At 35.2% G+C, this 27735-nt stretch overlaps 1 protein-coding gene across 1 annotated transcript in view; it reads right to left on the bottom strand.

The window, feature by feature from the left end:
• The window catches only part of CNTLN (centlein), a 230962-nt gene that overhangs the window by 3759 nt on the left and 199468 nt on the right, over positions 1-27735 (bottom strand). Inside the window, 8 exon segments of the mRNA XM_058424186.1 lie at positions 4358-4435; positions 5700-5825; positions 5828-5887; positions 23788-23845; positions 23847-23887; positions 23890-23959; positions 24327-24442; positions 26327-26453. Coding sequence (XP_058280169.1) covers positions 4358-4435; positions 5700-5825; positions 5828-5887; positions 23788-23845; positions 23847-23887; positions 23890-23959; positions 24327-24442; positions 26327-26453 — 676 coding nt within the window.

Raw genomic sequence — 27735 nt, 5'->3', positions numbered from 1 at the left:
AGTGCACAGGACTAAGCTTTTATTCTCATAATGAGAAGAGAATCATGACCTGGTATCAGTGCTAAGAGTGCCCAGAAAGTGGTTCAGACTGTGCTGGTGCTGCTTTTTAAGGTGCAGGTAACTTGAAAGAGCTGGTGATGATGGCAGTGGTGATTGTGTGCAGGTGTGTTTATACATGGGTGAATACGCATTTCTGGGTGTGACTCAGACACTCAGGCTGGAGAGACTAATGAAAGCAAAGCGGGTGAGTTAAAAGCCAAGGAAACAACTATGGCCTTGAGTGTCCATTCCCAGATGACAGCAACAGATATATGGATTTAGAAGCTCCTGCAAATCCTAAAAAGAGGTTGGGGAAAATCCTAACTGATGGTTAGTGGATATACTGTTCTAAACCCTATTCTAGAGATGTGTTACACAAGAAGTGCCCACTGAATAGAGGAAAGGAAGCCTTTCTGGAGGTTTTCATTATTGGAAAATGACTTTTAGACCCATAATGAAGTCACAAAAGGAAAGATTTTATTAGGCAGCTTTTTTAGTGTGAGATGTCATATCCCAAGGAGTGCATGAGGAGGGAGAAAAGGCAAGTGCTTCTGTAGATCTCACAAGGAGATGCTAAATCAATGTTGTCATTTGCTTCAGTGCTTGGAAAACTTAGGCAGATGATTAACAATTTATTAAAAAATAATTCTTGGAGACTTTGGGCAGTAATCTGGGTTGGGCTACCATGCTGTACTCATACACAAAATAATTATTAACAAATTTTTCTGAAATGGTGTTCCTTGTAATAAGTCACAGTAAAAGAAAGCCAAGGGTAGTATAAGAATTCATGTTTAAGCTACATGAGAAGAAGTCATCCTCTTGTCTTAGCCATAAGTTTCCTATTATGGGAAAAAGCTAGAAACGATTGAGTTTTGCTTGAATTTTTAGGGGGAGTGCTTGTAAGAACAGAATGCTACTATAAAGAGCCATAAGACATACACACTCAGATGTGAGGGACAAAGTGGGTAAAAGCAGCATCACTTGCCTTGCAAGATATAAACCCACATACATGTTGGGATAATCATACTTATTCCCCCCTAAATAATAAAAATCACTAAAACTTGAATGTCTATGTGAGACTTCTCCGAAGCCCAAAGAGTAATGTGTAATTAGTCTGATGCCTCTACACCTGTGCAGGTAGCAGGTATCTGCATGCACCCATATGAAAACTGTCCAAATACAGGTCCTTCAGAGGACAAAGAACCTTTTCCTTTTATGCCAGAGTCAGTAATTGACCTGATTTCTTTTTATTCTTTTATTCTTTAGTGAGAACAACCTAGAGTGTTACTGTATAAACACAGAGAGACAACAGACAAAAATCCCACATCTTGGCCGTTCAAGATTTAGAGAAGTGATTTTTACCAGCTCTGCTGAGTTTATAATATGACTGTACTTTCCTATTATTTGATTCTTGTTTACATAATAACAGCACTATGCAAAGATGTGTCTTTCAAATGATAAGCCTCTTAGTAGTGATCTAGTTTATTGACACAGTAGTTGATAAAATAAAGACACAAACTCTGACTGGTATCTGTGAGTTTCAGGAATACAAAAGTATCTATATTTAGTATATTACTAAAATATTAATATTCTTGTAAAGCTGACAGATACAAGACTTTTCCAAGTCATAAGAGTATGGAAAATAAAGGTACAGATGAAGTGAAGATAGAGTTGGGGCATCCTTTATCATTACACTTTAGGGGAATCTATAAAATGACAGTAAAAAGCAACTAGTGCTTCATTCAGTCCCCTCAAAAATTCTAGTGCAGCAGTAAAATGGCATATGTCAGTAATAAAAATAAAATGCCTATGACATTTTAAATGTTGTTGTACTGTCACTGTAGAATAAAATTAGCTTGAAGAATGATCTAAAGGGATATGATGCAGTTCATTATGTATAACAGCAATAGCAGCCATTTCCCAGTGTTCATAAAGGTTTCTCCATTAGATTTACCTCCAGTCAATAATTAGGAGTCCACAAATAAACCTAAGCAATTAAATCAATACTGCTGGGCAATTATGTTCCAAAGTCCTGGCCCAATGGCACAAAAAGACACTATATCAAAGTGCAATATTAAGTGATCTGATGCAATTTTCCAATGAACGTTTACTCAGAATAACAGAAAAGGGCAATCCTGCATCTTTGTTCAAGATGCAAATGGGTAACACAGTTTGCCAACATGTGACGCTTAACAGGCAGTCTATTGTGAGCAGTCCTGCAGAAAGCTTACATTTCACCATGGGCTTTGGTTTGCTGATCAGAAATATTACCAAAGCTCACTAAAAGAAACAACCAAGATGTGAGTAAAGCATTTTAAAGGGCACAGAGCCATTCCATGAGCTGCTCCCAAACAGAGACGAAGAAATCTTAACTATTTCCATCTATGTGCCTTAGCATGGACAGAAATGAAAAGCAGAGCTGGCTGCTCCTCAAAATCACTTTAATCCTCTTGCAATTCTAAAAATGGTCTGCTTGCCAAAATTACTTCTACCTTCAGTGTTTCTTCTGAGGAACCCCACAAGATGGAGCAAAAATCACAGAAAATCACTATTAACTTATACACAAATGTACACAGCTAAGGACAACGAGCTCTTCTATCCTTATATAACATTTGCAATCTTAATACACCTGGTTTCATTCAACAATTCTTTCACTCTCCATCCCCTGGTTTTTGCTGTCTTGTCTATGGCAGATGAAGAAATATGATAAAATTCTGCTTAGTGTTTCTTAGCGATTTACCAAATAACAACGAAAACCAGAACAAGTCTTCATTGTATTCCATGAATCTGATTCATATTTTGGAGCCCATAATATGAAAAGAATCTTGAAATTTATTTATTTTTCAAAACTTCTTAAAACTAAGGCAATTAAATGAACATAAACAATTGTGGTTTTAATGCTGAGTTTCATGTAGTGTTATGAGGTTTAATTAAAATGCCAGATTTTCTGAAAAAGCCAGTAAAAGCACATTGATATTTCCATCTCCTCTGCTGCAGCAATTAAGCAGTCTTCACAGTAGTAAGTTTTGATAATGAAAGAGGGAAAAAATTGTCATTCCTTAAAAATCTGGTCACAGGATATAATCTCAACACAAAAGCTGTTGATGGTAAAATACATAAATCTGATGTGACTGTTCCTTTAAAACAGTTTTCAAAATATTTTCAGTCATTCACATTCTTAACTGTTATTAACTACATCTCTAATGGACCTATGCCACACAAGTGAAAACACATTAGGAAAACTGGATTTACAAATCAAGTTTTATTTCTTTCCAGGCGTCAGCTGCCCATCATTTAAATAAAAGAGACAACTAAAAATATAACAGAAAAGTTTTAAGAATCAGTCTATGTTTTCAGTGATGTCCAAACAAAAGCTGACTATGGCTAGAAAAGCTGGGCTCTCACCTGCCAATAAACTGCCCTTGATCACTTACAAGAGGGGAGCATCCCAGCAGACTCTGTGTGTATTAAAAAAAAAAAAAAGACTTGAAAGAGAAGAAAAAGTATCACACAGGTCACAGCAGCAGTCTCAATGGACCCCTCAGGGATTTCTGCTAGTCTCAGACTTGTCATCCTCTATGCAGCTTTCCTCTCTGCCCAGAAAATGTCGATAGGAAAATGTTTGAGGGGCCTCTGGTGGAAATTTTTTCATTCTTTCTGCATTGACAGGATGCCAAATCAATATTTACTTCCCACTAACAAGCTGCTCGAGGTCTCAGTAGAAAATATTGTAGAGAATGCGAGAAGACACGATAATAAACAGCTGTCTGGCTATGAGGAAAACATGAATTGACTGGAAACAGGTCCACAGTAAAAGGTCACAGAAACCCATGAACTCCTCAGGTGTCCATAACAACTAGTAACTTTAAAGGCACATAAAAAAAAAAAAAAAAAAAAAAAAAAAAAAAAAAAAAAAAAAAAAAAGCCTCTTTTTCCTAAGAGGTATGAGAGAACAGATAATTTTCACTCTATCAAGCATTATAGCAAGTGCTTCAGTAATTCAATTAACACATTTGCCATGATCTGTGCTGGTTTTCTCCAACATTGTTTTACTGGTAATGTTAGCTTAAGTTAGGCATTAAGTTAGCTATCACAAATACTTGATTAACGTCTCTTCAGTTTTATACAGTAACTCTGGCTTTAAGAGAAATACAAAGGAAATGGTAGAAAACAATGATTTCACATTGCTCATCACAGTATAGTTTGAGATCATCAGCAGCACCACAATTACAAATATAATATATTAATTAAAACCTAAAAACACTTAGCCAATCAGAGCAGAAAGCTAATTCATTGTGGGATGATTTAAATTGAGCACCTGTCTTTCAAGAAGTTTCTGTACATGCTGTAGCCATTCTTTATATTGTTGAAATTCCATTTTTGTCTTTGCTGTTTCCTAAAAATATAAAAACATCAGGAGCAATAAAGGAAATATGTAACAGTGTATAGTTTAAATATGCAGCATGTGGAAGTCAGAATCACATTAGCAAAATTAGTTATCTGATGCATATCCAACCTGTATCAGTGCTCTTAAACCTACCCTGTCTGTGCATGCCTCTGGAAATGCGCATAGCATGTTCTTTCACATGAATATGCTGATGTATGCGTGATCTATGTCTAAATTGTATGAGTTCAATATAAATGTGCCCAGTCTGTGCATATCTGATAGGCAGCATATGTAGTGTATGTGTAGTGTAAATTCATCTCCTGTCTAATAAATGTTTTATATTTATAGTTAAGTATGCTTATGTGTTTTATACATATATTCACGATGACTAAAACAAAAAAAAAAAAAAAAATACACAGGATGCAGAAATTACTCTGAGAATAAGATAAGCATGGAAAAACTCTATCAAAGCATCGTATAAATGTTAGTAAACAGGGCAGGGATCAGCCCATTTTGTTTGTATTCATGAGTGTAATTCCTATCAGTGGATACACATAACATGTACTGTCATTTAACCAATGGGAAAACTCCCTTTTTGTGACCCCTTTAATATACAGCTCCAACAAGGCTGAATCTAAGTCATCACCAGAGTACTGTTACTATAATGGCCAGCTCCTAGACACTTGCTAAAGTAACTGTACAGGCTTTTTCATATATCATTTGATCAGGACTAAATATATCTGTATAAGAAATCCTATCACTGCATCTACTTAATAGAGTGATTTGGTAAAACACTATCAAATATTTCATAGTAAAATGGTTGATAGAATCAACAAAAAAGGCAATCAATTCACTCAGAAACCATATGTCTACCAGAAATACCTTTCATAGGTATCACAATTCAGAAAGGAAGTATCAACAAAATCAATCTGGCACAGCAAGATATATTCTAATTTTGTTTTCTTTGATGCAGAAGTCTATTTAAAATGTACAATCCTGCCAAATAGCTTTACAAGAAAGGAAAATATTGAATAATATCTCTACATGCACATGCTCAAAGAATTATGTTTATATTTATGCATGCCGTAAGTCTCGGCACCTCATGAATCTCTAACCTAACCTTTTCATTTAGATTAAATCCTTCTTGATTTTTGTGCTGTATCTTGCACAATGAAATTTCAGCCTTTACCTGCAAATCCTTTTCCTCAAGGAGGGATATTGTCAACATCTTCTCATCTACATATTTTTTACTGAAGTTCTTAAGATAACTTACCTTATCATCTTCTTCTTGTAGTTTTTCATAAAGCTCTGTTGTTGAAACATTAAGGATAGATGCTGCCAACTGAAGATTCTCTTGGGAAAGACCCTTTTTGCATGCTTTCATTTCCCCCCATTTTTTTTTGCCACTTTGATTTTTGTTCTCAGCTCTTGTACGCTGTGGTGTAACTCTCCTGTTAGAGTCTAGAAGACATAACCAAGAAATACTCTACTGTCTCTCTTTTTTTTTTTTTTTTTTTTTTTTTAAAGTGCAAATAAGATGGAAAAAAGTATCATTTAGACTAAGCTCCTTTAGATGGGATTTACCTTCATTCCGTGGTATAGGTTCAACTGGATACACACTGGCATATTAAATAACATGCTATTAGAACACAAAATGTGAACTAAAACACTAAGCCAAAAAACATTCTTATATTTATGTACTGTTGTACTGGTTTTGTATGTCTTTAGCAGAGTAACTATTCTTATAATGCCGCTATTAGTAAGACAAAGCAGCTTCCACAGAATCAGTCAAAATCCTTTCCTGACCCAGCCTAACAGAAATGCTCTTGAAATAAGAATGTAAGTGTCAGGCTTCATTGAGGTCAAATAGAGATTATTATTATTATTATTATTATTATTATTATTATTATTATTATTATTATTTTAAATCTTATTTACATTCTCTGCATGCAGAAATGCCAGTATGCCTCTTTATGCAAAACCTGAATTTTGTTTCCTGCCAAGAGAAGGTAATTCAAAACTGTCCTGGCTATCAAGTTCCTATGTTTCCTATCTCATAGAGACTGACTACAGGATTATGACCCCAGTTTATTGGCATTTTGGGTATTCTGCAGCCTCTAGTATATCTGAAACAGTCTTTACAGAGTATTTGTTAATATATTTCAATGAAGGCACAGCAGATTCATCCAATTCCATGATTTTTTTTTCTACCACTTCCCCACTTAACATTTTTATGTATTTAGTAAAATTTAGTAAATAAAAATAAGAATACCCTGCTACAAATCTGGGGAGAGGAGGTACAGTGAAATTTGTCCAATTTTCTGATTCAAGTGGGTCCTTCTAACCACAGAAATTCCAAAAATATTCTTTTGGACATAAACCTATCTGCAAGTGCAGAGTTGAGAGGAATGAAGAAATCTGAAATGCAATGGGCAGAGACCTAGGGCAACTTGAACTAAGCTCATAAAAGGAAACAGAGAAGACGGAGCCCCAAAAAGAAAAGCACACACTGTGAAAAAACACAGCTAAATCACATTTTTGTAGCATTTGAAATGATCTACCAATAAATTTGCTCTTGCAGCATATAGGAAAAGAATTTGACAATGGAAAAATAAGTTCAACCCGAATTTTTAAATCAAATTGAATCAGCTTCCCACATTTTAAAAAGAAATCGTCTCAGTTTTAAAGAAATCTCTCTCTCAAGTGATTACTCTAGAGGATGCACATTTGTAACATGATGTAAAGAGAAAATGTAAATTAAAGGAGAAAAATATCAAGAGAATTACCTGCAACACCACTTGGAAAGGCTACAAATAATGATAAATAACCAAAAATAGACCAAAAAAAAAGCATGATAATAAACAACATTAAACATTCCCTTGAATGCCTTAGGAAAACACAGAAACATTGCCAGGCAATAGTCATTTGACATTATGACATAAATGTCATTGGTGTATCCAAACTCCAAAAAGAAGTTCATAATGAATGAACAAGCTGATAACAGTGGAAACAGTGGAACCCAGAAACTGCAACTCCAGTGTGACTGGCTTTTAGTCCACAGTTCCAGAAATGAAGGTGCCAGAAAGAAAGATACCAGAAAGACACTGAAGAATCTGTAGAATCAATTAAAAAAAAAAAAAAAAAAAAAAAAAAAAAAAAATCGCTTTGGAAAAAAGTTAGAGAAAAAGAAAAAAAAGAACAAAGAAAAAGCAAGTTTAAACAAAAGTCAAAGCAACAGAAAATTACAAGTATTAGATTTTAATATGCAAGCATACACTTTGTGTATAATCACAGCAGATCATACATATGAAGGACTTACACTTCAATTCCTCTGTCCCTTGAGTAGTTCAAATACACTAAAGCATATGTGAGGCACAAACCATATGTGAAAAATAAGGCTACTTTATGGACTTTCAAATTGGATTCTGAGAAACTAGCTATTTTTGAACCTCCCTCCTTCATGTTATTGAGATAAATTTTATCACTAAATAAGTGCCTTAAAAAATTACAGTTTTCCTATGATTTTAATTTGCTTTTTCTTCTGATATTTTCTCACCTGTCATATGCTAATGTATTCATGAGCTAAGTAGTTTACTTATTAGTGATTTAATTTATATGTCAGTTCATGCTCCAATACAGGAATGTTCAGTATCAAGCCACACAGGTTTTAGAAACTGAAAGACCCATTTCCAGACTCAAAAGTACAAAAACTCAAGAGATAAGCAGCACAGATTTTTGTTGATGTACTGAAGCCAGTATAACATTGCTCTGCGATTAAGAATTTGATCTAATGCATTCTGGAGATAACTGTAGGATTTTGAAATAAAACATTTCCTTCTATATATTTCAAAATTTCTTCTTTTTAAATTAATGGGCATACATAGGTGATGCAAGCTATCTAAAATGAAATCAGTGCAGTACCTGACTTCTGTACTACACTGTTTTATAACAATATTTTTATTAGTACTAGTAACACTAGGATTTGAGATTTTCTCTCTCTCTCTCTCTCTCTCTCTCTTTTTTTTTTTTTTTTTTTCCCCCCCCTGTCAAAGTTATAGGATATTTTGTTAGCAAAGCCATTTTCCTAAGTTAGATGTTACCATCAGAGATATTCCTGTGGGACACACTTTGCTGCTACCAGCCAACAAGAATAGGAATTCTTGATTAATTCCAGAAATGAATCTACACCACTTCTTGTCAGACCAGTGCAACTGCCACTGATCTGACTAGAAAAAAAGAAGCTTAAAATTCTATGCAAAATGACCTTAAAGTTCCTAATTCTTTTTAATCAGTAGCAATTTTTGAATTATCAACCAATTCCATATCATTTATATAGTGTATATTGCAGATGTTGGGTTACATATAATTCTGAAATATCTCCATTATAAGCCTTTTTTTTAGCTTTATTTTCACTACCTCAAATATTCATTCTGAAGAATTTATTGTTTTCAAATTTGGTCTCAGCATGTAATCACTTCTTAGCACTGCATCTTTGACAGTTTTGAGATGTATAAAGAGAAAGGTCTTCTTTCAATTAAAAGGTCGTATTTAATTAAAGAAGCCTTGGTGACACAAAGACCCTGACAGCACACTATGAATAAAGCCTTCACATCCCAAAGCACTGACACTCATTGATCTGGGAATTAACACAATTTGATCAATGGCCCTAAGTAATGTTATATGAATAAGGCAATGACAAATTTTTTTCCTGTAATTACTATGTTAATTTACACAATTATATTGTTTGTAGCATAATAAAACTTAATGGTCCCCAGACCAATTCTGATGCTAGCTAGCACCGTAGCCATGTATAGCCAGATTTCAGTCTTGCACTGGTGCAGATCTCATGGCAGAGGGCATGCTTCACAAGTCGTGGATAATTTTATGTTTTACTGTATTTTGTACAATAGTGATAACAGTGTGCTGCATCTGGCTGAGATCACAGAATCATTAAAGTTGGAAGACCTTCAGGATCACCAAGTCTTTAAGCACAGTGGCCAAATTAAGGTTCAGTTTAGCTTTGGCCCTTCTAATTTTCTCTCCACATACTTGACAACATCTTTGTAGTTCCCATAAATTACCTGTTCATCCTTCCAAAGATGCCACACTCATTTTTTGTGACAAGTTCAAGCTTAAGTTCTCTATTAAACTAGGCCAGTCTTCTTTCCTGCTGGCTTATCTTACAGCACAAATGGAGATGGAGTTGATTGTCTTCCAACAGCTTCTAAGGTATGTTTTTTGGGATTTGTAACTAAATCAGTACTGATAACATTCCAGCCATTGATAAGGAGCACTGGCTCAGTGTCAGGGTCTTCTGTTTCCCATGCTGCCACCTCGGCTAGTGGGCTTGGGGTGCACAACATGTAGAGAGGGAATGCAGCTGGGACAGCTGGCTTCAAGCGACCAAAGGGATATTTCAAAAATACACCACTTAACAATAAAATCTGAGGGGGATGGTGATTTGTCTGCTCAGAGACTGGCTAGGCATTGATCTACATTCCTTGGGGATTTTTTTCCCCTTTGCTTCCTTTATTAAACTGTCCTTACCAACACACAAGTTTTCTTACTTTTGCTCTTCCTATTTTTCCCCAGTCCTAGTGGGGGAGGGGAGCAAACAGGGAGTCAACCAAGAACTGTGGTGTTTAGCTGCTGGCCAGGTCAACCAACCACAAGCATATAGAATAATATAATATACAGAACAATTTTTTGTGTAGTATTGTGTGTGTAGTTCAATATGGAGAAGTCTTTAAATACAAGTAATGTGTTTTTAGAAACTGACTTGTTTTGTAGATTAGAAAAGTACATGGACATGGCTCAAAGCATTAAACCAAAAATGAAGTGGAAAATTATTTCTGAAAAAAGCTTAGTTTCCTAAAGAGTCTGAAGTGTTATGAAGATGTAGCAGTCTATGAATAACAAGAGCTAAATTTCACAGAACTGAAAACTGAGCTTAAAGAATTCTGCTATTGTGGTGGAATATTTGTTGCTGGCCTAAGGTTAGGCCAGATCCAAATGTTGCAAAAAGGCTGAGAAATATTACAACTACAAATACCTCATAATTAACAAAACAAAACAGAATGAATGGACAAAATGACACAAAGAGATTATGTAATATACCATTTCAGCAGCCGAGATAAGCATCAGTGCAACATAGTTTTTTGTTCTCTATTGCCTCTCTAAAAATAACTTTCACAATACTAGTAAAAATGTTTAAACTGATATCACAACATGACTGAAAACACTTCCACAGTAATCTCATTTTAAAGGATGGTATATAATATATACTTATATGTGCTATTTAAATTTCATCAGCTCCTTCACTTGAAAAAAACACACCTTCTAGGCATAACATTTTTTTATCAGAAAAGGGACAAGACAAAACACAAAACCAGACCACTACAATTGACTTGTTTTGCTTAGGGCTATAACATGTAGCTTTCTCACCCAAGAGAATGAAAAAGCCTCAGGAGGTTGATTTGATTCTCATGATTTCCAGAGATCACATGTCATTTTAGAGACTCTAGCAAATGCCCTGTAAGTATAGATGTAGGGGACATATAGACTAATCTTACCTTCCTTCACCAAGTTCAGTATCCAAACTTCTGCCGCCAAATATTAAAGTGGTAATACCTTTTTTTTTTACCAATTTCACACAGGCCATATTTATATGGTGATGTGTTGGTTTTATTTACCTGTCTACAGTCACAGTTTCTGCTGCAGTTCTAAAATTTATTAATATACATGTTCAAACTATGAGTCTCAAAATTCTGTGCACTTGTAGGAATTGAGACATGATTTTATTATCTTTTCCATTAAAAATGAAGTAAACAAACAAGCCACTGAATATATTAACACCCCACCCCCCACCCCCCCCCAAATAAAAAAATACATATAACAGGATATTAGTGTGACGCCTAAAAGCTAGCAGAGATGCAAAGTTACAAAGCCTAATTCAATAAATAGCTGAAAGGAAGAAATACATCCTCTAAAGGTAGATACCAGATATATCTATATATATCTATATATGTATCTATCATATATATCAATAAATCATATATCATATATATCATATATATCAATATATATTATTTAAATCAAACAGTCTTATGTTGATTGGTACTGAGAACAGTGCTCACAACTTCACAGAGACAAGTGGAAGATGAAAGCACACATGGCATGGAAGAACAGTCTAAACTAATGACCTGAAAGAATTCCATTATACACAAATATAGAAAAAATTGCAGCCTGAATGAAAAAAAAAAATTGATACCACAGTTACATCAACAACGTGATTTTCCACAATTTCCTAATTTTTCAATTAGCACAAGACAACCTGAACACACATGAGCGTAACTAAGGTTCTAACAGGCAAGATCTGAAAAATTCATTGAAATAATTTAAGATACTATCATTCTCTTTATTCTCTATCCTAGCAGCAAAAGCTATCTCCAGTTTGTAGTCCAACATCCTTGCCCAGCCCTGCCTTCTCCATGACCCTGAGCTATGGATGACAGATTGTGAACTAGGAAAGATGAATTCTGTAGCATCCCAAACCCCATATCTGCATAAGTATACGCATATTTGCACAGTATTTCTTTTTCAACTACTACAGCTAAACCCATTGTGGATTTTCTGAAAATCCCTCAAGTCATAGAGTATAAGAAGGGCCTGACAATTTCACTATTTGCATACAAAACTTAAGCTTCCTGTCACTTAGTACTGCAGAATCCCAAAACCCAGTTAAAATGTAGTAAGAATAATAAGATACAGTGACAGAAATTAGTAACTGCATTACATAAAATTTGATAATCTCATCCCTGTCAAGGGCAAGGTTTGAATTTGTAAAACTAGGCTGGCTTAAATTGTGCTATTCCTATTTGCCATTAGGGGTTGAAATCTTCCTTGGCTGGCTCCCCATTTCTCCAAAATATCTCATCCTACACACTCCAGCAAAATACCATTCCTTCTGGATTCAAAATGATTGAAAACAAATGGTTTCTTTATAACCATATATTTCTGAGTACTAAATTAGGATGTTCTTTTGAGTGCATTTTCTTAGCCATCTCCAGGTGCAGAAAACCACAGGGAAGAATACTGAAAATATTTCAACCTGTATTTGACATTACAAGAAAAGGAAATGGAATACATTATGCTGTGTTCTTTAAAATAAATAAATAAATAAACAAAGAAAAAACCCCAAACAAACAAATAAATAAATAAATAAACACCCAAGTGACTTCAGTTATAGACATATTTTAATTTTAGGTTGTCTTCAAAACAAGACATATTTGAACAAAGATACAGCAGTGGACTTACTATTGTCAAACACAATGTAGTTTATATTTCAGCAGAGAATATACCATATATTCTTAATGGTAAGGGTACACTAGTTTTAAAATTTCCTGTGTGAACAAAAATTAAGGGGCTTTGTGTTACTGGCCAGATTTTATTATTTTTCTTTTCCAATCATCTCTTGAGAACTTCTTCATACTTTATGCCTGAAATATTGTCTTAAAAATATCCTTTTTTTCTTTACATTCTTTGTAATTCTCTAGGTAGAATTTATTGCATCAGCTGGATGACTAATTTATAGAACTTACAGCAGGTACCTACTAATGTAAGAGACCTACGGTCATATATAATTTTACAGCTTTATAATTAGCTAATCTGTCCTGTACATTAAGCTTTAAGACTGTCAAAAACTTGTGCTGTAGACCCAGTTTTCAGACTGATGCTGGTTGTTAAGTATCAGCAAAATTTTTCATTGTAATGTGCGTTTTAGCAAAATTACCATGTTTTGTGACCTATAACAGAGAAAAAATAACTGTTTTCTTTAGAGCAGAGACTGATTTGAAATATGCATAATCAGCATGGGATGACAGGCAGAATATTTCTGTCAAAATATATTGGTTTCTGAAATTCTATTTATATGGAATGGGCAATAATAATAATTTAAAGTCCTACTTACTTCTGCATTTATCTACTACCTCATTTATATTAATTTTTTGCCTGCTGTAAATCCTTTGGTTTCAACAGAATTTCCTCTGATTTACACAGGTGCTAGTAAAACTACCATCATTCTTTTAAAATTTCATATACTACAGCTATATGCACAAAAGGAAAAAAAAAAAAAAAAAAGAAAAAAAGAACACTGACAGAAATTAGAGCTTCACACGTGTAGCAAGAGATGCCGCAGATCTTAGGGAGTTTATTATCTTGAACAGTTAGGGCAGATAAAGTCAGCACAGTTGTACCAGATGTAGCAAACAAAGATATTCAGGGCAGACCAAGAAATACTGAGGTGAAGCAACACTCCAAAGGTCACATAGAAGGTCAGCAACCAAGATGTGAAGAACACCATGATTTCCTGACACTCAGCTCAGTGTCTAAGCTTATGCTGTCTTTCTACAGAACCACAAAAAAGCCTTAGAACTATAAATCAGATGCTCTGTATAAGACCACTGCACTGCTGAAACAAGTGTGTCTGAAACCCAGCTTAAGAGGTCAGCTCTTGCATTACTTAGACTCTTAAAAATTCCATAAAACTTCCCAACAGTGTTTTCTTAAAATACTGTAATTTGTTGGTTTTTTCCATGATTCTGTCTTTCTAGAGCTCTTCCTACTTCTCTGTAGCCTTTTTGGCATATGCCTTGGGGAATCGCCTTAACTCCCAACTTCCTGAATTACTGTGAACACTTCACAACACACATATGAATGAGTGTTTTATGTTCTCCCTGCTTCAGCTTGCTTTCTTAGCAATTTGATTGACATACATTAAACAATTATTTCTACATAAACTCTTAAATAAATCATCAGTTGAGACCCTTTTCCTTTCCTAAGTTTTTCTAGTTTTCCTGGTTTTTTTTGCCAAAAGGCTTTCTAATCACTTCAAGCCCTGAGCCTTTAGTATGTACACATATGTCCACCCCTGAAGTATTCCAGTCATTCCTTTTTCCAGCCAACATTATTTCTGTCTTCTAGACCCCAAACTGGCTGTTATCTTCAAACAAAGCATCTTTCTGTGTCCAGCAGAGAATGGAGTAAGACCTTCAAAAAGAAGTCTCTTGAATCCATTTAAAGAAATCCCAGGTGGATCTAGACCCTTCCAGGAAGTGCAGTACAGAGTCTCCAAGGAGCACCCAGCTTATCCAGCTGATCCTGTTTCAATCTCATTCCTTATTAAACTTACGTGATTTTTATTTTTTTTTTAACAGAGGCATAAAAGGAATTTTTTGCAAATTGGTGAAAACAGTTCTCCAGTTCAAATTTGTTGGAGCTGTTCAAACACTATCTACCATTATAGAGTCACAGTCTGTGAAAATAGTTCTCTTGCACTCAAAGAAAAATGAAAATAGAAGCATTATCAACAAAATCACTGGGGTATGCCAGACATGCATCTAAACTTTGCATGAGATATACATGAACAGCTACAAAAAACTGACAAAACCTTGCAAATTGGTTACGTAGCTGAATCATCTAAATCAACATCAATACAGAATTAGATAAGAAGTGGCAGCTACAGACATTCAGTATGTTTTAGGCTACATCTGTTATGGTCTTTATGTATCACAGTCAAAAACCAAAGTGAAGTGCTATCCTTCTAATCTAAACAGTAAAGAAAAAGTAGAGTATGAACATGCTTTTCAACATCTTTCTCTTCATTCTTCCTTTATATTTATCAAGATTTTATCCATTAAGATATCTACAGTATATGCTGTTCCTGGCACACTGTATCACTAACCATATGCCTTCTGTAAACTATAAGAATTCAGCCATTCATTTAATTAATTAAAATTCACAAGGCCTATTATTCTGTTTACAGTCTAATAGATATTCACTGTCACTATTCAGGCCTCTGATTCAATTTGCTTAAATCCCAGATGCAGAGTAATCCTGATGGAGATTAGCTTAATTTATCACCAATTTCTTCTCAGAACCAAGAAAGGTTGGTATTTCACAATAAAAGCTGTGTTTCTAATTTATTTCCCAAAGTATTTCATGCACAATGAAGAAGAAGCAATAAATGCCTGATTTTTTTAAATGGTGAGATTTTCTCAGGTACACAAATTTTTCTTTTCATATAGGACACAATCTTATAAGGTGTATATTCTACAAGAATACCAGTTCTTACCATAGTGGAACATATTCCTGGATTCAAATATTAATAATAATAAAGAAAATAATTAATGTCAACAATAATAATAATATATAAATAATCAAATATCATGCTGATTCTGACTGAACACAGAATGGCAGACTTATGTACTCCATACAATACAAAATAATAACCCCGGGTATACTTTCCGAGGTAAAGTATTGACAGTTTGGAGCGTAATAAATGAAATACCTTTTGGCTCTCAGGTGTTCTCAGTGGAAAATTTCTAGGAACTTGAAGTCATATTAAAGATGACCACTTCCAAATCAAAATTGACAGTGCTGATTTATATGATGATATCTGCTGTTGTTTACAAAATGCCCCACTTGCTGAAGAAATCTTTCTTTGGTCAACCAACACTTCTAAATTGTCACAGTTCAGATACAATTGCATAAAATTTTCAAAATAATACAGTTTTCATCTGTATAGCATATCCGGTCACAGTGTCCAGTTCGTGCTGACCCGCGCGGCCAGAGGCTAGCTCAGAATCTCACTGTGGCAGCGTGGTAAGGTCGGAGCGACAGGCTAAGCGCGCTGCTTCCTCCCTGTGGGAACTTGGATCCCACCGTCAGCGACGGGCACGTAGATGACGTAAGCGACCCCGGCAGCTAATGAAAGGCGGACTCTCCCGAGCAGGATGTAACGTAGGTTTATTGAGGCAGAGGGAGCGCGGGGCTCTTCACGCTGCACCTGCTGCCCAGGAGAGACCCCAAGGGCAGGCGCGCGGCAGTTTTTAAGGGGGGGGTGGAAACGGGGGTGGCGACAACCGGTCAGCCAGTCACAGGAATCGGGGGGTTAACCGGGGGTGTGAACCATAGAACTGAGGACCAACCACAAAATGATGGGAGGGGGTCTCCAGGGCCCCAGCCTATCACTCAGCACCCCTCCCGGAGTTTTCTAGAAGCCAGGGAAGGGTCTCCGAGTGGCAGACAGGGCGACCACGAGGAGAGAGGGGGGGGATTGACAGCGACAGGTGCAGGGAAGGAATGAATGACAGAAAACGTCAGGTTTTACAGTAGACAAAACAACCTAACTCATAAGGGAAAACCAATGCAGAACACAGGGGTATACAGTGGACTCAACCATTATAAGAATAACTTTAAAAATCTTACAAAAATAACTTAATAACTTAATAAAAACAATTCTCACACCACCACAATATCCTAGTTCTATTTCCACAAAAAGTTAGTGGTTTTTGCCGATTATTGGATTTTACAGTGTGCTTCTTTTTCCATGTAAAGAAACGACCATTCTGCATCTGTGTACCCATCTGGAAAACGATGTTCCATACATCTTGGGCCTGAAGACGTTGGAGCACTAGTACTGACAGGAAAATTGAATTCACAGGGTGTGAGAATACATTCAGCAAAGTTCTATGAAGAATATCTCTTGCTGTCTCACTGTAACTGGAGAATTCTGAGTCACCTGCAAGGATTCCTTTCTCTCTGAAGAACTGACTTTGTGGCTGAAAGTAAAGACACTAGAAATGTATTTATGTTGCTCTCATGTTGTAAACCAGATAGAAACCCACCAAGTATTTCCCAAATATTCGCACCTTCCAACCAAGTTAATAATGTGTAATATTTTTTCAGTTTTGTTCATAGATAAAGAGCAAATAAGACATTGTCGCTTGCCTCTTACGGAGCCACTGGCTCCTTTTTGCTGGCTACCTCGAGACTGTGACAGGCAGGAAAACTCCCCTGGGTCCTAAAAACCCAGGGAGCAGCAGAGGGACTTTTCCCCTCACATGCGAGAGAGACCCCATCAGTGGCAGAGGAAAGGAGCCAGATTTGATCCAGGGCGAATCCAAAGTCTTTATTCCAGTCTTTGTCCTGTCCCATTTGGACTTCTGCCCCAGCCCACAGCCCAAACCAAGTCATGCAGCTGGCCTTGTGTTCTGGGCTTATATCCAGGGGAGGGGCTAAAGGAGGGGACAAACCAACACCCAGTGAGGGATAAGGTGGGAGTGGAACAGGGTTGGAGGGACATTCAAGGAAACCAGTGGGAACATAAAGGGAGGAACCTCCTCGGCTCCTGCCCTATCATTCAATGCCTTTACCCGAACTCTCCAGAAGCTGGGAGGAACAGCCGAATGACAGACAGGGCCCGCAGGAGGGGACTGGGAGGAGTGTGGGAGGATGGACAGGGAAGAAGGACAGGGACAAACCTTGCGATATAACATTTTCCAGGAGAACAGGGGAGTACAGAACAAACCATTATAACATAAAACCCAATATAAAAATGGAATACAAAATGAAAACAAACAACACACAGCAACAAGACATCATCTGTATAGAGCCATCCTGAGAAGAACAGATTGCCTAGCAATGCTCTATCTTGAAGCAACACAGAACAGTTCAAGAGAAAAGGACAAGGATAGTAAATAATAGGAATTTGCCAAATGATAGGATTTTTTTAGTGTGGCTAGTCAGTAATTACCAGTAATTTTTTGCAACAGGATAAAGTTTTATGTAACATTTTCAGTTAGCACTGCCGCTAAGGGGCAGCCCCAGCATCTCCAGCCTGCAACCATGTGAATCTGTTCCTGTTCTGACCCTCTGTGTTACTCAAAAGCTAGTGTTGTGGGTTTTTAGAAGGTAACTTGAATTCTTGTGACCTAGCTCACAATTGACCCAGATAATGTCAATGACAACATTTCAAAAACTGAGTAGGGAGGAGGTTTTGTAAGGGCAGAAATGAGGAATGAGGTTCACTCAGGGGTATAACTTTTCAAAGGAAGTGTTAACTTACCTAAACCTGTGTTTTGACCTACAGCCCAAGATAGCAGTAAGGAAATACGCCATGGCAAAACTTATGTCAGTATTCAAGATAGAACTGCAGAAAGGTAATAGAGGCTGACATATACTAGGATGTAAGGTAAACTGACTGAATGGCAAGCAACTGGCAGAACACCACTTGGCCAAGCAGAGATGAGGTGCTCTGACACATGTGGCTGGTGAACACAGATGTATGTCAAACAAGAGAGTGAAGGGGAAATGCACCTAGCTTAAGCCCAGCTCTGAGTAGCCAAAATGAGGGCAGCTGTCTTATGAGGGTGAGTGTTAGATCCCAACTTAGATCCATTAAGCTTGCCAAGTGAACTGCCTTGGGTCTTTATTTTGGCAGTCAGTTTTATCAGATGGTTGTACTGGAGATCCAAGTAACAACAATGCCAGAACACACCAGATGTGCACAGGGCTGCAGAGGGTATCCTCCGTGGAAGGCCCACAAGTCCCAAATGACAGAGGTAGTATGGAAGTAAGAAGTGCACTCAACTGATTTCGAAGGATTCATCTGCCATCACCTATTTATTACCACAACAGCTGAATATAGATGCCTTATCAAAACAATTCTTCTCAAGGTCAGAAAAGTCCTTATGTTCTGATATTCTGCCTGCTCAGGCAGGCATCATCACCACAGATTAAAATGAATTTTGCTCAAGTACAAGTTGAATAGGACAGCTGATACTACTGAGTCCTGGCTTACAAAAGCCTCTAACAGAATCATATGATCAGTCAAAGTCCAGAGGAGAAAAAAAAAAAAAACAAAAAAAAAAAAACCAACCCCACCAATTTTGAATGTGCTGGAAAACAGAACTCATGCAGGATTTTTGACAGTTTCATAATAAATTAGTAGTTGTACTGTATTTTCAATAGAAATCCAGTCAAGGAGTCTAATAGCAAATTTTTAACTTTATCCAGTGGCTGTTTCCTGCATGAGATCTCACAAGCACTACAAATGCACAACAAAGAACACTGCTCTGATTGTGTGCTTCACATAACTGGCAGGATCCACCTGAGGATCTGACAGTAGATGTTAGAGAAAATCCTGAGCAATGGTACACCAAAAAAACTGAATGCATGATTCAGAGAATTTATGGTGTTGAAAGAAATGGGGTAGGATAAGGACATGAACGCTAGAAAATGCATCTGAAGCACTCTCAGAACCACCTGATCCCTCTTCTAGGTAATTGCATTTTTCTATAACAAAAATACTTTATTTGGCCTAGTTGATATTTTTTCAGCTTTTTTATTTTGTGAAAATGTTTATTAATCCAATTAAGTAACGGTCATTAAGGAACTCAAAATCACCTACATTTTATGATTTATTTTTCAGATCAACTGCATGAACTATTTTTAATCCATCTAACATAGTGTGTGTTGATATTGCATAGGCTATTTTTTTTAATCTGAATATCTCAGTAGTAGGTCAGACATATTAAAAAAGGTATATTTAAACAAATAATAACCTTTATCAACAGATTTGTACTACTCCCCAGAAACACACACATACAAACACCCCCTGGATTTACTCAATACAGTTTGCTTTCCATAAAGACACTCTAAGAAACATAACTATATTCCCATGCATTAATACTTTAATATTGAACTTCGGGTCAGTAATTTATTCTGAAATGAGGTGAGATTAATGAACTTAAAATACTGCTTTTTCTGGTTATTGACTCAATATCATCATTCTTTTAGACTCTAGGCAGTGTCTTAATATATATGCACTAACTTTGAACTTATTCAAAATAAAGAACAGCAAGATAAATATTTCTTATCCAGCTCTGTGAATTGGTAAGCTATAAAAATTCTCAATCCAAAAATCCTATTTCTTTCTAAAAAATATTAAAAATATTCTCTTGGCCACTAACTGATTAATGATGTTGCAGCATCTTCATAAAACATCAGCCTACTTAATTCCAGACAAAAAAACCCCAGAAATATTCATTGACTTCTGTCTTTACACAGTTACAGTTATTGTTTTATCTAATAATAGATTGCATCTGCCCTGTAATAGCTACCTTAGTAGTAGTACATTTTAAAATCCTGCGTGTTTACTACTGTTCTTGGCCTTGCTACCAAAAGATTCCCTCTTGACTTCAGCATCTTATACATTTTTTATACTCCATCATTGCTGATATTTTCAGATTATTATCTATAATCCATTTTCCACTTTGTTTATGTTGCCTTGTATTTCTAAATATTTTGCACTCTTCCCTACCAAAATGAAATAGATATTTATAAGGAGCTACCATCGAACTATGCAACAGTGGTTTTTTGGTTACTTAATAAAGAGTTTCAGTCCACAATTTCTATTCGTATTTCCTACTAACCAATATCTTCCTCATAATAGCTTTGGACAAATTAACTACTCTGAATTAACCTATTTCAGGTGCCCAGTCAATTCCCACTGAAAGTCATTCAGGATATAATACCTGATTCCTATCCCACACAGCAACCAAAATAAATCAAATAATCACTTACAACATATTGGATACAGCAACCTTTGTTGTTTATAAGCATTCCTTTCAGCATTTTTGGAAACTATCACTAGATTCTAGAATCTAATTATTTTAGCTCATTGTGTAAGTGTCCTAAATTAGGGTGACCACAGCAATGCAGCATTTTATTACATTCCATTACAAATTAGTAAGTCATCATGTCCTCTAATGTGATCCACTGGTGTATTTTGGATTTCTACCAGAAACCTCTTCCCTAGGTTTTGTAACTCCTTATCTTGATCCAAGATCCTGTGGTTCTGTGTTATCAATAACTTTAAAAGCAAGTATCACTGCCTGCTATAAACATTCACTCTTCTCTGAAGTTCCCCTGTTCTCCCATTTATAGCTGTAACTACCAATAGCTTAATTAGCAACTCTGAAATAATTTAATTGTTGTATGTTAAAAAAGAACTATCTAGTGTCACAAGAGACATGCAATGGGTAGAAAAAGGAACTGCATTCAATTTAAGAATGAGGAGAAAATGACACTTGCACTCTGAAAAACAAATAAAGCTTATGAAGTGATCAGAATAGCATATGAAGATTAAAGAGTCATATAATAATTTTGTTAACCTGCTTAAGTCATATATATATAGGTTAAACTTGATCTCTATATAGAAAAATTATTTGAATTACTGGAACTTGAATGAGAATCAACGTCAGGAGATAAAAACCTGACAGCTGTCCAGAAGAAAAGAAATGAGGCAGACGAGACTTCAAAAGAAGAGCTTCTTCAAGAGGAAGGAGTACTGCTACTTATTACAGTAAGTATTATCATTATAATACCTCATTATAACATCAGATACACAGGAGATATTTTAACAGAGTTTACTTGATATACTGCACAATTCCGTTGAATTGCCAAGGATTTTACTTTTTTACAATGACATATTGTTAATAAAATCTGATTTTAGCACTCAACTAAACAAATAATTTATTTATAGACACTAACTTTGTTTTAAAAAACCTGTTCCATAGAGGAACAACAGTCAGCAAAACTATCACTTGAAATATGCCTGCATATTCTTTCCATCTGGGCAAGAAATTAGGTTGTTGTTATTATTATTATTATTACATATTACATTTTTTTCACATCTAGTGCAACCATGCAAGTGCTAATGAATATTCATGGTAATTAACAATGAAGCTGTCATCTCATGCAACAATGAATGAAGCTGTAATATTTGCTAATAGGTTATTCTGCTCAACTACATTTACTTTTGAGAACAGAAGATCTTTTACTTTCTCATTTTCTAATTTTTGAAAAACTTTTCATTATGAAAGTATGTACAATATTGGTAGAATAATTTATCTCCTTATTTCTATAACTGCTACTATCACTTTATTCAGTAAAGATATTCCAAAACTCATAGCAGTCTGAATGGATATTGAATTGTTTCTCTCTGTGATCAATGACATAGGAGTACTTAAGTAAAAATAATAGCTAAGACATTAGATTAATTCAGGCTTTTCCATATTTAGTCAAAAATAAGCATGCAGCTGTGGAAAGAGCACCAATATCTTCCTCTTAGAGTAAGCATTCAGTATTAGAAGAAAGCACATTTTGTCTCATGAAAATTTACAATCTGTTCAAGAATGGGTGGTATATTTCTGAATGAATGGGCATAGTGATCAGTTTTATACTCTTTTTCAACAGTTACATCAAAATGCAAACAAAATATTAATAAATTTAACAATATTTTTTTAAAAAAAATCTGGTTTTTAAATAATAGGCATTTTTTCATGAAAACTAATCATTATTTTTACCTTTGATAAGTTAGCCTATGAATTACTTGAATTTAGGATTCTAAAGTGTATTCAACATAATTCAGTTTATTTCATAAAGAAATTTATATGAACTTAGCAACTGAACTGAACATGGGATGATTTCAGACAAACACTAAAGCTCTGAATACTGCTATGTAGAGTGACTTTTCATCTGATGAAGACAGAAAGAAGAAGTAATGCACAAGCATTTAAGACATTAAATTTCAATTCAGAGTTAAAAGTTATTCTTGAAGGGATAACTATATATAGTTTCTTTTCCCAGTGCATCAAAATACCATTGCTCTTTACTCTGAATGCTTCAGCTTTGCTCAAACATATCTGAAAGCAGATAACTTCTACAGAAACCTAAGAGCAGTAAAGAAGTGGCTGCTTCATGGGCTAATAAGCAATAGCTTTCTTTGAAAATTGGTATACAGTACTATAGTGTATACATATACAGTACTATAGTAATAAGCAACAGCCTTCTTTGCAAGTTGGTATACAGTATTATGCTACATTACTAAAATCAGACAATATTCTGAATTGGAAAAGACCTGCAAGGATCATCAAAGTCCAACTCCTGGCCCTGCTTAGCACCACCCCCAAGCGTCACACCATGTGCCCGAGAGCATTGTCGGAACCTTTCCTGATCTCTGTCAGGTTGGTGCTGTGACCATTTCCCTGGAAGGAATATAAAGAAACAATATTCCACATACTGCTCTTAAAACTGCTTTCAATTTTGCAACATAGAGGCTTCCTTATATAGTATTTCTAAAACAAGACACACGTGCATATGGAAAATGAGGTAATTCACAGTAATAAATAGATATTAATTATTATATTAAATGCATTGGGAATTCATTTGCTGCAAAGTAATCTGATACCCAACTAAGCACTTCCTTTTGGGACCAAGTATATGGCAGCCATATATAAAAAGAATGACCAGTAGCAGTTATGGAAGTATTTGAAAGTCTGGGAGAGAGGCAGTGATTCTTTCTCCTCATTCAGACGTGATGCCAGAACTCTGCAGCAACTACAAACCTTGTTCTGGAGCAGCAAATGCATCAAAGTCTTGCGTAATCCTTTACATTTTGCTTTCAATCAAAATTTCTTTATTCAGGTGAACACTCAAAAGAAAATCAACATTTAAACCTTCACAAATGTCTTGAACTCTTCTACTTTGTCACTGGTGAGCAGTAGCTATTTCTGCAGTTTCCAGAGTCTGTGCACTCTGTTTAGCCAAGCCATTTAATAATGTAGAGATGCAGCAGTTTCAACTTCAGTCACAGCACATTCGCTATTCTCTAGTTTAGCAAGCTTGAGATCCTGAAACACATCCGCAGAGACACAGCAGTGCTATGATAAAAGCTGGTGGTGAGGCATGGTAGATTACAAACAAAAGAATGAATGAACCAACTTCCCACACCATAGATGACATCACAGAATACTTTACTTCCAACATATAGAATGCAATTTCATGGCAAAAAGTAATTTAATTTTCTGTCATTATGCCCATGTTTTGTTATCTAAATTTCAGAGGTGTGACTGAATTACATCAGAGAAACTGATTACTATTAATCTGCTATTTTCTCCCTTTCTGTACTGAAAGTTTAAGCTGGTGAACTTGCAACTTTTCATTTGAAAGTAAAATATGAAAAATTCCACAGTGGAGTTATCAAAACTCTAATTATATCTTTTTCTCCAAATCATCTTTAGTTTTGTGATACATCTGCTCATACTAAGACTACTCTTTCATAGCTACATTAAGTCTTTGTCTCCTAGAGTCAATGGAAGCTTTTTTTGTCTTCTACCAGTGCCTTCACCTGAAATAATGAAAGACCAAGAGTACTGGTTATCAAGATAGAAAACTTCAAAATTAAAACAAAACATATCTATAGTACATAAAAATATATAACTACATAAATATCTTTATTGGGGTATCTTTTTTCTGAAATTGCAGACTTTAACAAATCTCTACTGTTGATCTAGTAGTGATCAGTTTGCACACAATCTTGTTACATAAAGTTTTGACTTGCATTAAATATAAAGAAAAGCTCTTCATTTGCAGAGCTGATTGCTCATATATACTTTAGACTTACAGCAATTGCAAAAGGGAGTAGACTACCACTTCCACTAATTTCTTTTGTCAGAGATAAAAACAAATTCAAACTTAGCTGAGAAAATAACTGTCTATATATTAATAGTCTGTAAAACTTCTTAATGATTATCCAATGCAAACACTGAGTGGCAGTAAAATGAAAAATCCCAGTGTTCCTAAAGATCCTTTAGTGCTAATCACAAAGTTTTCCTGACAATATTAAGTAACAGGGACTTTCTTAATATTTTGCTGAAGAAAATGTAAAATTTATCAACCTGATTTTCCATATGGAATAATCAAAATAATGTATATAATATGGTTCTCTGGAAATGAAGTGTTTAAATACATAAAGTACAGTATTGCTAGGGGACATGAAAAGAATTATACTTACACAGTTAAGTCATCAGGGCAAAAAGAACGGAAGTTTATTTTCTTGACCTCACTTATATAGATTCTGGACAATGACCAGGGATTGGAGAATAAAGTTGACACCTCTCCACTCCACTGGTCTCACTAGAAGTCCATCAGTTTTCCCTCCTACAAGGAGGAATGTGAAAACAGTCACTTCATTTATGTTACAATCCCTGAGAAGACTCCACTACAAAAATGTAAACAATCAGAAGGCTAAAAGAATGGGACAAGAGTACACCACTAAAGCACTCCACTCCCTGCTAAATCTTTTATCCAAAACTAAAAAGAGGTATTTTTCCCCTATCATACCTTAGCTCCATTGCTTACTTATGTTCTCACTTTCTGGCTGTGGATTTCTTAGTGACAACTTCTCTTTAGCACGGAGGGTTATGCAGTAACTCTCTTTGGAGCTGAAAATGCTATATAACCGCAAGCAGGAATAGCGCTTGTGAAATTCAGCAAGCACTTACATTCTAGGCGAAAAAAAAGCAAGCTGGCAGATGGTTTATTTCTATTTTGGGGTCATAAGCTGACAGACAACCAAACATCATGATCTTTTTCTGGCGTTGAAGGCCAAGGTGCAATGTATCTGTTGGGTAACAGGAATATGCTAAACCATATACAAGTTCTCTTACCTTTAGTGGAACCATCCTAAAATTTTGCAGGAGAGGAGAAAATAATCTGCCATAGAAGTCAAGCACTGCCTACACAGGTAGAATTACTTTAAGCTAAGAACTGTGAATCATTCATAACACTGTAGTAGAAAATAGATTAACATATTAAAGCATTTAACTACTATAGCCAGGAGAGATGCATGGACTTCATTAGCATATGTCATGTAAAATCACCCTTATTTCAGGCCTACTATATTTTATGAACTTGCTGTGCATAAAACTAAATCCCACTACTTATGGCATATCCTCACAAATGTGTGTTCTGAATACCTTAATATTTAATTACACTTAGAACAAAGATAAATTAAATTACACAGAATCCATTCAAGCTATCACCATATACTGACTTCATACAAATTATTGTGGAGGGAATTACACCCTTCAATTAACTGTATGTTCTTTGCTTTAAGCAACATATTGATTTAATGTGTACAGTGTGTTGAAATAACTTCTGTAAATCCACCAGCTTCTGTTTTTCCAAAAATTAGGAATAGCAAGAAAGAAGTACCTTTCTCCCAAGACTTTCCATTGTTTCATTTCAGGTTTTCTCATTTTCTTGATTCGCTTTTAGGCGAGAACTTAATTCTTCTATCAAACATCTTTTCATAGTAAGTTCCCTCTCCAGCTGAGAAATTCTGCAGGGGAAGAAGTTGGACTGCTTATCATTGCTAGAAAATTTGGTTAATATCCAGCTAAAAGGTATAAAGGCATAAAGGCAGTAGACAATCTGTCATGTCTGTAGCTTTAAAATATTTACAAAAATGAAAGATGATGCTGTTCTTGCAAATTACCTGGTTCTCAAATATTACACGCAGTTTCAGTCTCTCATTAAACAGACTTTTTTCTAAATACGCAATATATTTGTGATTTGATTTTTCCTTTTCTGAATTGAAATCATAACAATCCTTTAACTATTACCAAAAAAAAAAAAAAAAAAAAAAAAAAAAGAGAGAGAGAGAGAAAGCCTGCTGAGCCCACAAAATTCAACTAATTAAATTCCTTTAATGTCTCAAGCAATCATTCAAACACTATTTTTTTGCAAAATTATTTTCAAAAGAAAGTGAAATGGGGAAGCTTCCTTTCATCCAACTAAGTAATACAGGGAAATAGTTCAAAAAAACTCTATCCTTGTGTGTCAGATGAAATAAAATGCAAAACCTAGAAATAACATCAGCTTTTGTCAGAAAACATCTCATAAACCCCTCAAAACTCTCATGTACTAAAAAGTAATCTTTGTTCAATGAAAAAATCATGCCTTACCCAGTGCTTACACTATTACAACACAAATTAATATTTTAAATATAAACATAAGCAATACCTAAATACATCCAGATATCTGGATTTTTTCCCAATGAAAGCAAAATGAATGGTAGTACGTTCAGGAATATAACACAGTTGTATTACTGCGTCAATATCATATTAAATGGCAATACATTGACATTGTATATACATCATTGTCATTTTTTAATAAGACAATGTTGTATTAAAAAAATATCCCCAGGAATATAGTGCATCTAAATATTTCTTTGATCTATTTCACCTTTATACTCTTATTGTTATTTTGGTTATTATATCTTACAGCTTATGAAAAAACAGTATCTATTTTATAAAGAAAGCATGTTATCCAATAACGATTTTAAATTTAAAATCTTATGGTTCAAAAATTCATTATGAAACAGAAAATAAAGTATCTAAAATTTAACCATTTTTAGAGCTCTCTATTTTTCAAATTAACTATTTTCATATAAATAAATTGCATTCTTCCTTCAAATAAAATCAGAAGTGTTAGAGGAGTTAAACTTGGGTGGACAAGAAATTCAGATACACTAATAGCTTTTTTATAGTTGATATAGTAATATAATTGAAGAACAGTATTATATCAGCTACAGCAGGTAGAATAAAAAATATCAGTTGCAT

Source organism: Hirundo rustica, chromosome Z, assembly GCF_015227805.2.
Source record: "Hirundo rustica isolate bHirRus1 chromosome Z, bHirRus1.pri.v3, whole genome shotgun sequence".
NCBI lineage: Eukaryota > Metazoa > Chordata > Aves > Passeriformes > Hirundinidae > Hirundo > Hirundo rustica.
The sequence above is the reverse complement of the archived record's forward strand: the minus strand, read 5'-3'. Positions and strand labels throughout refer to the sequence as shown.